Source organism: Ctenopharyngodon idella, chromosome 7, assembly GCF_019924925.1.
Source record: "Ctenopharyngodon idella isolate HZGC_01 chromosome 7, HZGC01, whole genome shotgun sequence".
Taxonomy (NCBI): domain Eukaryota; kingdom Metazoa; phylum Chordata; class Actinopteri; order Cypriniformes; family Xenocyprididae; genus Ctenopharyngodon; species Ctenopharyngodon idella.
The window spans coordinates 28,073,770-28,087,269 of record NC_067226.1 but is presented as its reverse complement, the minus strand read 5'-3'; the positions used below and the strand labels follow the sequence as shown (position 1 = coordinate 28,087,269).

Sequence of the window (13,500 nt, the reverse complement as noted above, 5' to 3'; positions counted from 1 at the left end):
ATTAAGCAAAAGGTCATCAATTTATGATACAGGAAATCTTTTATTTGAAAAATAGTCAAAGTTATAACCCTACTGAACACACAATCAGCTTTTCTAACACTTTTCATTCTCTCTGCTCTTCTTATAGAAAATGATTTGCAAAAAAGTATTTGGTCACTTATTGTCATATGGACACAGTTTATCAAACCAAGTGGCATCAACCAACAAATGATGCTCGAGCTTTTCTCAGAACAAACTTCTCTTTTCTGAGACACTTTTCAGTTATTTTTAACCACTTGGTCTGAACTTCATTTTTAGTGGTTGTATGAAGTCAGTTCAGACGGGTGTCAAACAGAATAACCACAGGTTTCATGTTCCACCAATGCTTGACAGTCAGACTTTTGTCTTCATATTAAACATATTTGTTCATTCATATTTTGAAAAGCTAATAAACTATATCTCAAAATGTCTTGATTGAACACTGTTTGTTATATATTTATTTAAATGTTACTTGTTTTGATACATTGCAAATATATTGATACATTTTTAAATGTGGTTTAAGATCATTTTCACACCTAGTTTTTTTGAGCGCTCCAAGTGCTCTCGCCTCGGTTAAAAATAATTCATACGTCAACGCAAATGTTTGAGCACCCCAAGCAATCAACACCCACATTAAATGATGTCTGAATATGGTTTGTTTTTGTGTCATTTTAGGGGGGAACTGAGATCATCTATTGTGTTGACGTATGAATTATTTCTAACCGAGGCGAGAGCACTTGGGGCACTCAAATAAACTAGGTGTGAAAATGCTCTTAGGCCACATTTAAAATATATATAAATAAATCTGCAAAATATATCAAAACAAGTTTACTTTTGTGATTCGATTGAGTCCTTTTTTTAAGTCCATTTACATTGTGAACATCAAAAGCATTAAGGGTCACTTGCAGCTGCTTCTCTTTCTGGTTCACTTTACTGAACTGGGTTTGCTTCATTTAATCTGAGCTGTTCTATAAAAACACTCTCCTCTGGTTTCACAGACAAGGTTTAAGCTAGTCCCAGACTAAAATGCATGTTTAAGATGTTTGAACTAAAAGCAACTTGCACCAACATATCTTAAAATATGTCAGTGTCATTGTTTTGTCTCAAGATGCATATGTGATTTTCTAAGGCACATTTATAAAAGCTACTTAAATGTCCTAATTGAAATAAGGGGTAATTCTGGCTTAATCTAAGCCCTGTCCGTGAAACCAGTGTCTAAGTGTCCAAATAATTTTTGTAAAGTCACAATGAATTTGATGGTGTCAAAGTCAAACAGGAAGTGATGTTGTGTCTCAAACACTTTGACCTAATTTGGTTTGGACTTCTGTAGCTTGTTTTGTTCCAGTGAAGAACCGGTGGTGTGAAACATTCATGTTAATATTTGCTTTTAACATGTACAGTGGGTACGGAAAGTATTCAGACCTCCTTAAATTTTTCACTCTGTTATATTGCAGCCATTTGATAAAATCATTTAAGTTCATTTTTTTTCCTCATTAATGTACACACAGCACCCCATATTGACAGAAAGAATTGTTGACATTTTTGCAGATTTATTAAAAAAGAAAAACTGAAATATCACATGGTCCTAAGTATTCAGACCCTTTGCTCAGTATTTAGTAGAAGCACCCTTTTGATCTAATACAGCCATGAGTCTTTTTGGGAAAGATGCAACAAGTTTTTCACACCTGGATTTGGGGATCCTCTGCCATTCCTCCTTGCAGATCCTCTCCAGCTCTGTCAGGTTGGATGGTAAACGTTGGTGGACAGCCATTTTTAGGTCTCTCCAGAGATGCTCAATTGGGTTTAAGTCAGGGCTCTGGCTGGGCCATTCAAGAACAGTCACGGAGTTGTTGTGAAGCCACTCCTTCGTTATTTTAGCTGTGTGCTTAGGGTCATTGTCTTGTTGGAAGGTAAACCTTCGGCCCAGTCTGAGGTCCTGAGCACTCTGGAGAAGGTTTTCGTCCAGGATATCCCTGTACTTGGCCGCATTCATCTTTCCCTCGAATGCAACCAGTCGTCCTGTCCCTGCAGCTGAAAAACACCCCCACAGCATGATGCTGCCACCACCATGCTTCACTGTTGGGACTGTATTGGACAGGTGATGAGCAGTGCCTGGTTTTCTCCACACATACCGCTTAGAATTAAGGCCAAAAAGTTCTATCTTGGTCTCATCAGACCAGAGAATCTTATTTCTCACCATCTTGGAGTCCTTGATGCGGTTTTTCATGTGTCTCGCACTGAGGAGAGGCTTCCGTCGGGCCACTCTGCCATAAAGCCCCGACTGGTGGAGGGCTGCAGTGATGGTTGACTTTCTACAACTTTCTCCCATCTCCCGACTGCATCTCTGGAGCTCAGCCACAGTGATCTTTGGGTTCTTCTTTACCTCTCTCACCAAGGCTCTTCTCCCCCGATAGCTCAGTTTGGCTGGACGGCCAGCTCTAGGAAGGGTTCTGGTCGTCCCAAACGTCTTCCATTTAAGGATTATGGAGGCCACTGTGCTCTTAGGAACCTTAAGTGCAGCAGAAATTTTTTTGTAACCTTGGCCAGATCTGTGCCTTGCCACAATTCTGTCTCTGAGCTCTTCAGGCAGTTCCTTTGACCTCATGATTCTCATTTGCTCTGACATGCACTGTGAGCTGTAAGGTCTTATATAGACAGGTGTGTGGCTTTCCTAATCAAGTCCAATCAGTATAATCAAACACAGCTGGACTCAAATGAAGGTGTAGAACCATCTCAAGGATGATCAGAAGAAATGGACAGCACCTGAGTTAAATATATGAGTGTCACAGCAAAGGGTCTGAATACTTAGGACCATGTGATATTTCAGTTTTTCTTTTTTTAATAAATGTGCAAAAATGTCAACAATTCTGTGTTTTTCTGTCAATATGGGGTGCTGTGTGTACATTAATGAGGAAAAAAATGAACTTAAATGATTTTAGCAAATGGCTGCAATATAACAAAGAGTGAAATTTAAGGGGGTCTGAATACTTTCCGTACCCACTGTATGTAAATGCATCATTCTATATACATTTTTATAGTGTCTTTCATGTTTGTTTGTTTGTTTGTTTGTTTGTTTTAAATGAGCAAACACAAACAGGGGAAGCAAACAGGGAATTATATAAAATTGATAAATAGAAATAGAAAAGCAAAATAGGCCTACAAGAAGAGGGAGCAAAACGCATATGAAACTTCAGAAACAAACAAAACAAGCGAAGGACTACATTGCAGAAGCACTACTGAAACCACAGTCTGACATTACATTAGTTACATTAGTACATAATATATGTTGAATGTTGTGAAGCTCAGTGGTTCAAACTGCTTCTGTTGTTGAGCATCAGTGAATCATCAGTGAATCGACTCTCGTATCAGTTCACGAGTCCTGTGAAGTCATTGTGTGTGGTGATGTTAAATGCTGGAGAATAAACCATCAGTTCTCACCTGGATGAGCATCAGAACTAGGCCTGGGCATTAAAACGGTATCGATATTTATCGACGGTACGTCTTATTCGATAACGATAGAAAAGATGTTCGATATAACTCTCGATATAGTTTCACTTAAATGCATTAAAATGTAAACAGACATGAAGTTCGGTTGCATGAACAACTCTCAAGCTCGCTCCGTCCCTTGCTGTGGAGTTCAGTTGTGAGATCAGAACACAGAGACACATGAAAATGAGTGCTGTACCTGCCGGCGACGAGGAGATTGTGAATACAAAAGGACATGTCAGCTCGTCTGAGGCAGTTTCATGGTTTCCTTACGTCTTACAGTTGATCTGCTTCAAAGTTCGTCTTGAGAGAGCAGTTGTCATGTCGGTATGAACAGCTGCACAAACAGTGTTTTTAACCACACAGTATCTTTATTTCTGTGTTACAAATATTCAAATTATCACAGAAGTACTGAGAGAAAAGTTTATAGTTCAGATATAAATACTAATGTCTATGTTATCGATCAAAATAGAGCAAATCAGCTTTTGAAAGAAACTTGAAGCGCTGAAAATGACGCGTTAATCGATTACATTGTTTCACCACCAGGTGGCGATAAGTGACTGTTAAAAAATGTATTTGACGTTGAATCTTCATTCAACAGATTCTTTCAAATACACTGATTCATCCAGTAATGAAACAAGAGTATTTATGGGCGTGTCATTGAATCATACATCCAAACAAATATATTTAAATTTTTAAAAAAGACTGCAGCAATTAATATTTTGTCAGAACCTCTAGTAAATTACGTTATTTTGTTTAGTTGACATTCAGAATTGTGATCTCGGTTTGAAACAAACAAACAAAAAAAATTCTCAATTTATCCAGAATTGTGCAGCTCTAAGTTTCTTTAAGGCGAGACACTACAGGTGAATAGGGATTTTTTTTAAATTAGAAGATATCACTGTGAAACTTCTCCAGTTTATTACTGGCATAAACATAAGAAAAAAATGTATTACAAGTTTTGAATAAATTTATGTTTTAATATGCAAATGAGGCCTTATATACTTAAATATATGCTAATTTGCATACATTTCCAAAAACAAAATCTGGAAATTGGAAAGGTCCAGGTTTAAAATTCTTGGTTCTATTTGTTGACATATTAGATGAAAGAGCTTTTACAGAGGGGATTCTGGATATCTTATTTTGTGCTTTAGTAAATTAGAGAATGCTGACAATAGCCTTAAAAAATCTATTTTCGCCATGTTTTTTTGAGTAAAAGGACCTATAACTCAGGATAGGAATGATATATCAACAAATCCCTCTGTAAAAGCCTTAGGAATAAAACTGTAAAGTTTGGTGCATATAAGTTCTGCTGAAGTGGAGATTTCTGACTCAGAGCAGGAGAAAAAACTCATTTTGAGAAAACGGCCTTTAAAGATATTTACTGTAATTGAAATCTATAGACGCAAATAGATAAAGTGCTATAAGATATAGACTTAAAAATGTATTTTGGATGTTTTCTTTCCACCAGTCTGAAAAAACACTTTATGAAAAGCCAAAAAGTGCAAAATCTCAAAATTGACAGGTGCCTGAAAAAACAGTGTTTTTGCCTGTAGTGTCTCCCCTTAACACTTATTTATTTAATCTTCATATAAAATATAAGAAGGATTTGTTTACATTTTATTTAGTTTTGTTTAGAAATTATTTGTTGTTTGCCTTAATTAAAAATGCATTGGTTAAATTCAAACATTTTTTTTTTCTACTAAAATTTTTTCAATAATTATCGATACCGATCAATATGAAACATTATATCGTGATAATTTTTTTTTTTAGCTGTATCGCCCAGCCCTAATCAGAACAGAAAAACACTTTCATGTTTAGTTCAGTTCAATAAACTCTAGACATGTTTCAGTGTGTGATTTACATTGTGTTGAGGTGATGGAAATGCTTCATATCTTTGTTTCTTCTGCTTTTAGTGCTGATGTCCTTCATCCACTCTGGACTCAATCAAGATGCTGAAGGTACTGTGCAGTACTACAGTAAAATTGATTTTCTTTTTAAAACTAATATGAATTGTGTTATAGTTGTTGTTTTTTTTTTTGTCTACATGGATACATCAAGACAATTGTTCTCCCTCTTTGCTGATGTTTTATGTCCATGTTTTGCACATTTCACAGAATCATCTGACTGTAGTTCCTTATGCTGCAAAAAACATTACAGAAATCTGATATTTATTCAATCAAACAGTCTTGCAGTTGTAACATAGTTCAGTCAGACATTGATTTCAAAAGATCATAATCCACTGTATAAAACAGAAATGAGTTCTGCACAGTGAGAGTTTTGTTCAAGTCTCTGAGGTGCTGCAGTTGTAATGTTCACTGTAATCAATGACTGTGTCATTAAGATCTTGTGCACCAACTCTGCTTAGCTTTATTCATTCAGTATGGTTTGGTTTGAAGGGCTGGGAGAGATAAAGGCTTGAGAAAAGACACTAGAAGTTCCCAATTTCTTTTCAGATCTTTTAAAACATTCTGACTGTAAACAGCACCATCTACTGGTCAGAGCAGGTAGAAAAATAATACAAAGGACAGACTGGATAAATATATCAGTTTCATTTAGTTTTTACCAATACTTACATACAGTTTTGATGTAATTATTACAATTTACAAGCAAACTAGATTTTTAATTTAATAGTGTTTTTCTCCTAAGGATGTTTTGAGTTCATGACTGTGATCTTGATACTGCAATGCTTTTCAATATTTACTTCTATGTTCATCAGTAAAACCTGTAGTGAAGGTGACGCCAGATCAGCGTGTGTTCAGAGGAGAGAGAGTCACTCTCACATGTGACTTACAGGGAGGACGAAACATTCAGTGGACATACAGATGGTTTAAAGATAGAAACCCTTTCTATCCATACAAAACAACAACAGCAGAGTTCAGTTTCACAGCTGAAGTGTCTGACAGTGGTGAATACATCTGTAGAGGAGAGAGATCACACTCACAGACAGACATCAGTGCTGCTGTTACACTGACTGTATCAGGTGAGTGTTCATATTCAGATCTGTTTAATGATCACTTAAAATTAATATTTCAACCACATCTGTTGTTATAAGGAACTGAAGAAATTAATTTTTAGTCATTATTCAGTTACTACACATGTGTTTTGTGGAGGTTCTGGTTTATTATAAAATCATGTAAATTGTGATTTTCTGTGTTATGGGAGTCTTTGATATTTACTTTAGTCACTGTCACTATGGATAACGGTTATAGTCACAATATGATGAGAATAGAAGGACTTGAGCGAGAGAGTTCAATACAGATGAGTTTTGTACTGAAGTCAGAGAGAATGATGTGACTTACAGATAATTGTTGTTGTAGTCGAGACCACAAACTGAGACCAAGACCAGGATGTGTTTCCAGATAACAAATATTTGTTCTTAGAAGGTTTTGGTTTTGGAAACGTTCAAATGTCCAGTTTCCTTAATTTTGAATGTCATTTAAATGTTTGATGTTCCTGAAACATTATTTCAACTTTTTTTTTATTTTTATTAACAACTCAACATTCTTCACAGTAAAGTCCTCCTCGAAAATGTTACTAATTATTACAATGGAGAACGTTATAGTGACGTGAAACACAGCAAAATCCTCAGTGTTAAATGAACATCGATGTCTATATGAGGCCAAGAGTGTCAAAGTAACACTGAAGCAACTGCAGTTAATGAGATAATTAAGTGATTAAAGTTTGACTGTATTTCTGTCATTCATCAGAAGTACTAACAGAGGTTTAGATGTTGAAGATTTCATTTAAATGTGTTTGCTTTAGTCGGGCTCTTAACCCTTGATTTTTGTTAATTAATTTGTCTTTCATCTGTAACTGTCACACTGATCTCTGTTCATTAAACACGGGGGATTTTGCTGTAACATCCAACATTAAGCCATTGTTTAAAACCCCTTTCATGCATGGAGTCCACTAGAGTGGACAGATATTTGGAAGCCATTTTGAACCATTTAAGTTGTTGTACCATGTCCCAACCTCCAAGTGGTGAACCCCCAAAGCATTACAATAACATTTAAATATTGTCTTTGTATCTCTTTGTTGTTTTGAGATATTGCATCATACATTCAAAATAGCGAAGAGAAGAGGAGATGCACCAAGTACCTCAGGAATAAGTGTTAAATCCTTTTATTCTTAGAAAGACAGGTACAAAACTGTTTTTCAGTGGAATAAGATTTTATCCAGATTTTAATCATATTTTTTCTTGTACATTTTTTTGCACATCTATTTTAAGAGTGTTGTTTTTGTTTTGTTTTGTTTTTTTGTTTTTTCAGACCAAACAATGAGTTCTGTTGAATCACTTTTTATACCGTTGATGTGTGGTATCCACTGCAGTGGACAGATATGTAACTCCCTCAAAATAAAATATCTTGAAAAAAAAGTTTTGGCACTTTCACTTGTTTAAAAATAAAAACAAACATTAAAAAATATTACTTTGTGAATTAATAATTCATGCATGAAAGGCTTAAGCCAAAAAGTTAGTGATTGTTCATTTTTAATACACGTTTGAAGAATGTTGTTCAAAGAATGTTTTCTGCCAACATTATGAGAACATTCATCAAATACTAATGACAATATGTGTCGATTTCATGAACATTGTTTTGAAAGTGTTTAAACATTAATACCTGCATAACCTTTAGATAAAAGAGAAAAGTTAGGAACAATAACTGTGGGACAGGCTACAAAACTTTCCCACATTCCAAGGATGTTTTTTAAAACAGCAAACACAACATTATTCATTTGAAGTTAGTTTTCATTCTAAATGTTTAAAGGATGTTCCAAGAATGTTGTTCTAAGAACGTTTTCTCCCAACATTATGGGGACATTTAAAAAAAACTTCTACAAATGATGTATAAATAACATTTTTGTGCTAAACCTTTGAGAACATTATTAAAGACCAGATAACAGAATGTTTGTTCAATGTTAACATTACTGGAAGAACATTTGTTCATAACTTTGAGAGAACTTTGCAGGAACGTTAGCCAAAGTTATGAGAACGTTCCCTGAGACCAAGATAAGACCAAGACTTTGAGGGGTTGAAACCGAGTGAAGCAAGGCTAGACCTGCACACCTCAAATTCATCTAAAAGATCCTTATATACTGCCTGAGAAATGTCTTATATATATAATCAACAAATACAATTAGAATAATAAGACACTATATAGAGCAGTTACCAATAAAATGAAATCACTAACAACAAAATGAATCTTTGCACTGCAGATGTGGCACAGAAGTTGCATCTGAATTACTACAATTACAACTGCATAAATATGTGTATCTGTAGGTGAGTGGCAGCAAATCACTTAATGAGTGAATCACAGAATCATTTATTCAACCTGTTTGTTCAAAGCAGCTGATTCATTCAGTAATGAAACACAGTTGCTCCGAAACACACAACAGTTCTGCTGTGGATTTGTTTGGAACTTTTTCCTTTGCTGAAATAGCAAAAAAAAAACCTTCTGTTTAAAATTGTTTCTAAAATGTAAGTCACTTAATTTTAACTTCTTGTTTATTGAACATTTGTATTAAATCAATATCACGTTCAGAATCGTGCTCAAATGTTATTGGTGAAAATGAGCAAAACAGATCAAATACTATGAAATACGGCATAAAATAAAGTATAAACTGCATAGCTTTCCAAAACATCTTAAAAATATTATCTCTGAAAGAGCTGTTTGACTCTGTGTTTCTTCACAGATTTACCCACATCTACACTGACTGTGACACCAGACAGTCCTGCATTCACTGGAGAGACAGTCAGTCTGAAGTGTGTGATAAACTCTGATCACAGTGACTGGAGATATGAGTGGAATAAAGGCTACAGTGTGTTACAGACGTCTGAGCGTTACACTGTAAACAGAGACACTCTCAGTATTGTTGGAGCTGTTAAGTCTGATCAGGGTCAGTACTGGTGTAGAGGACTGAGAGATGGAAGACCAAACTCATCACAATCAAGCTCTGCTGTTTATCTCTCTGTGAAGTGTGAGTTGAACATCATTGTCCTCTTAAACTCTCTTTACTATAATCACACAACCAATCGAGAGTCTTTCACTCTCAGGTGTTACATTCACACTGATGATACGGTTCTCACTCTTCTTTTGAAGGGCTTGTGCTTTGGACAGACCATCTTGTTGACATTGACAGTGTTACAGTCCATCTCTCTTTTGAGGGTTGTTTAATTAGTGGTGATTCTGTTTTATTAGTGGTCCTTGCCAAAGGCAAAGCATATTGTTCTCTTGCAAACTTATTCTTCTTCTTCATCGGGACAAAACTTTGGCGTGCCACTCGTCCTGCTCCATTTGTCATAGACCCATGAATGAGGCGTCAAATCATGCAGATTATTGAGGAGAGGTGTGCTGTTTCTCACCCAGGATATCCTAGCATTCGCCTAGCAATACCTTAGCAACCACCCAGAACACTCTAGCAACTGCCTAGCAACACCATAGCAACCACCCAGAACACCCTAGCAACACCGTAGTAACCCACCAGAACACCCTAGCAACACCATAGCAACCACCCAGAATGCCCTAGCAACCACCTAGCAATAACTTAGAACACCTTAGCAACTGCCCAGAACACCCTAGCAATTGCCTAGCAACACCTTAGTAACCCACCAGAACACCCTAGCAACACCATAGCAACCACCCAGAACACCCTAGCAACCGCCTAGCAACACCTTAGTAACCCACCAGAACACCCTAGCAACACCATTGCAACCACCCAGAATGCCCTAGCAACCACCTAGCAATAACTCAGAACACCTTAGCAACTTCATAACAACACCCTAGCAACTGCCCAGAACACCCTAGCAACTGCCTTGCAACTCCCTAAGCAGCCACTCAGAACACCCTATCAAGCAGCAAATAAGTAGTGACATGACATAACTTCATAGCCACACCCTAGAAACCACTTAAAGCACCCTAGCAACCGCATAACAAAAATAACAAGCCGTATTTCAGCACCAGCATATTGTAGAAACATGGCTGGCAGACTGGCAAACAGTCTTCTTTAAATATCACCCCATATACTGTATAACCTCACCCTAGAAACCATTTAGAGTACCCTAGCAACCGTACAAACACATAAATAACCCATATCTCAGCACCGGAACTTGGTACAGACATGAGGGTATGGGGGTCTTTTGTTTTGGGTGAGAAAACAGTCTGTAAATATCACCATGGTAACTGTGTAGCCACACCCTAGCAACAGTTTAGAGCACCCTAACAACCAAATTGCAACATCAAGAAGCCATATCTCAGCTCCACAACATCGTACAGACATGGTGGTTGGCTCTCCTGCAATCGTGAAGAACACTGTAGCATCTGCTCAGTGCCGAGTTTTGCCACTGCAAACACAACTCACATTTTCTTCAGGAAATGTACATTCTAGTTCTCTCTGTTCTTGTGTTCAAAACCATTTTTGAAGGAGCAAAACAGAATGAAACTGAATGGAGATCTGAGATGCTTTAAATGCATTTTAAAGCTGAAGTATTTTTAACTTTAAGTGTAATCTTAAAAACACAACACTCATGAAGTGCTGATGAAACAGAGACACGACAGATAAAGACGTCTGTCTGACGCATGTGAACACAGACCTGAACAACAGCTAAAAACACTTCTGTGTTAATGGCCACTAATTACACTTCAATTCCATTCAATAACATTAAACATCTTTTTATTGCTGCTTGGACTTACTGAAATCTTTGAGTTTTTATACAAATGCAGCTTTGTGTTACTTTTCAGATGATCCTGTCATCGTTTGTCTCTGATTATGACTGAAAGTTCATCAACTGTCTATCAAACATTAAATATTTATTTCATCCAACACTCAAAGTTACAATATTAGCTCACCTGAAAATAAAAATTAATTTAATCTCCCTCATGTCCTCCAAATCTGTATGTATTTCTTCTTTAGGACATTTTTTTTAACAGTGTGCTGATTGCTATTAAAGGATGAGATGGTGAGCTTTCAGAGTTCAAAACGAACACAAAAGCATCATAAATGAATAATAAAATAAGTCCAATGACTCTATATGACAGAAATCATGAAGATAATTTAGTCTCCATCATCCTGTCCAGAGACACAGTTTAGAAACAAAACATGCAGCCTCTGTTTACTGACAGTTTACAGACATCTCTGATCACTGATATTCTGCAGAAAGAGAAAGAAAAGAGAAAAAAGGCTGTCACTGTCTAAACTCCATTGCATGTGACCAGAAAGACAGAGAAAGTTCAGACTGTCCAGTTATTTCACAGCAGACATACTGGATCATTTTACAGTTTTACAAAAGAAAAAAACTTCAGATGTTCAAAAGAAATAACTCATCAAAAAAGAAAAAAAAGGAGCAGGTTAACTTTACCTTTACTAGTGGAAATAAAGTCAGTTTATACAGAATCTACAAGATTATAAAGTTTTCAGCGGAATTTGCATAAAACCATTTAGTTGATATAAACAAAATATGAACACATTTGTTTCTTCACAGATTCACCCACATCTACACTGACTGTGACACCAGACAGATCTGTATTCACTGGAGAGACAGTCAATCTGAAGTGTGAGATAGAGACTTACAGTAACTGGAGGCAGAGAAATTATCTGACATATGACTGGAGAGACTGGACACATGAGTGGAGATATGAGTGGTATAAAGGCAGCAGAGACAGTGTGTTACAGACGTCTGAGCATTACACTGTAAACAGAGACACTCTCAGTATTGTTGGAGCTGTTACATCTGATCAGGATCAGTACTGGTGTAGAGGACTGAGAGATGGAAGACCAAACTCATCACAATCAAGCTCTGTTTCTCTCTCTGTGAAGGGTGAGTTGAACATCATTGTCCTCATAAACTCTCTCTACTGTGATCACACATCCAATCGAGAGACTGTGGTTTTGTTCAAAATGTAAAACTATCTTACTGCTTACTGAATTCAGCATATTATATACTGTAACTGTATACTAATCTCTTAATATGTGAAACAGATCATATTATAACACAATAAATTATTCAAATTATCACATGACCTCATCACATTGCAAGTTTAATTTGCCACTCTTTTTTTACTTTCTTAAAATATATAAATATTGTACAACCTGCAGTTGTGTGAATACAAAAGAATAAACATGCAGACTAGATATGAATATCAGTGATTCATTTAGTTTTTACCAATAATTACAAACACTTTTGATGTAATTAGTACAAAAATGAAATGAAAACAGATGTTTTGTCTGCATTATGTGCACATTGAAGCTCCAACAGCAATATTATTTTGCTGATAATTTCAGCCTTATGTATATTTTTAGAAGTGTTTTAGGAGAAATGTCTGAAAATATCGATTAACTTCAGCAATCAAATTACCACTTTCCTTCTGATCTTTTTATTCTTTCATTTATCTGCATACAGAATTGTGATTGCTTAGTCCTTTTTGCAAATATTTAACCTATAACCAGTAAGAGTAAAGTGACAGAAGCACAGGCTGTTCTCGATCAGCTGTGTCTCATTTCTAAAGTTGAACGTCATGAGGCTGCTTCATTTCAGTAAACTGACCACTACAATCCAAATAAGGAAGCTACAGCAATCTACACTTCACTAGGAATAACGGTCAATTTTATAATGGTTACTGTCCTGAAATAAGACATCCTTAATGACGTATGCAGCCGACAAACGCATCCTCCGGATGAAGCAGCCTTCGAAATAGACACATCTCCATGGAAACGGACACTAAGAAGCAGCGTGTCGTACTTCTTTCAATTTGCAATTTACATCCTTATTTCATATTGTCGCCTACTGGACGCATCTGCAATCATAATTTTTTAAACTTATATTTTAATCTTTAAACTTTAATATATTTTTTATTGCTGATTAAACTATTATATTGTTTGATGTTTTAATAAATAAAAAAGGAACTAAAAAGTAGTCTGCTTGCAATATAGCTGAATACTTTTTTGTGAAACAGCTAAATCCATCTGACACATGTGAACACAGATTTAAACAACAGCTAA

The 13,500-nt window shown here is 36.1% G+C and overlaps 2 protein-coding genes across 2 annotated transcripts in view; both read left to right on the top strand.

The window, feature by feature from the left end:
* LOC127515292 (Fc receptor-like protein 5) overlaps positions 1 to 13,500 on the top strand; it is a 487,356-nt gene that overhangs the window by 106,079 nt on the left and 367,777 nt on the right. Inside the window, exons 2-4 of the mRNA XM_051898789.1 lie at positions 6,224 to 6,487; positions 9,199 to 9,483; positions 11,984 to 12,319. Of these exons, the coding sequence (XP_051754749.1) occupies positions 6,224 to 6,487; positions 9,199 to 9,483; positions 11,984 to 12,319 (885 nt within the window). The remainder of the gene's footprint in view (positions 1 to 6,223; positions 6,488 to 9,198; positions 9,484 to 11,983; positions 12,320 to 13,500) is intronic.
* Positions 1 to 13,500, top strand: part of LOC127515291 (titin-like) — a 438,556-nt gene that overhangs the window by 359,407 nt on the left and 65,649 nt on the right. The gene's annotated exons all lie outside the window — the stretch shown is intronic.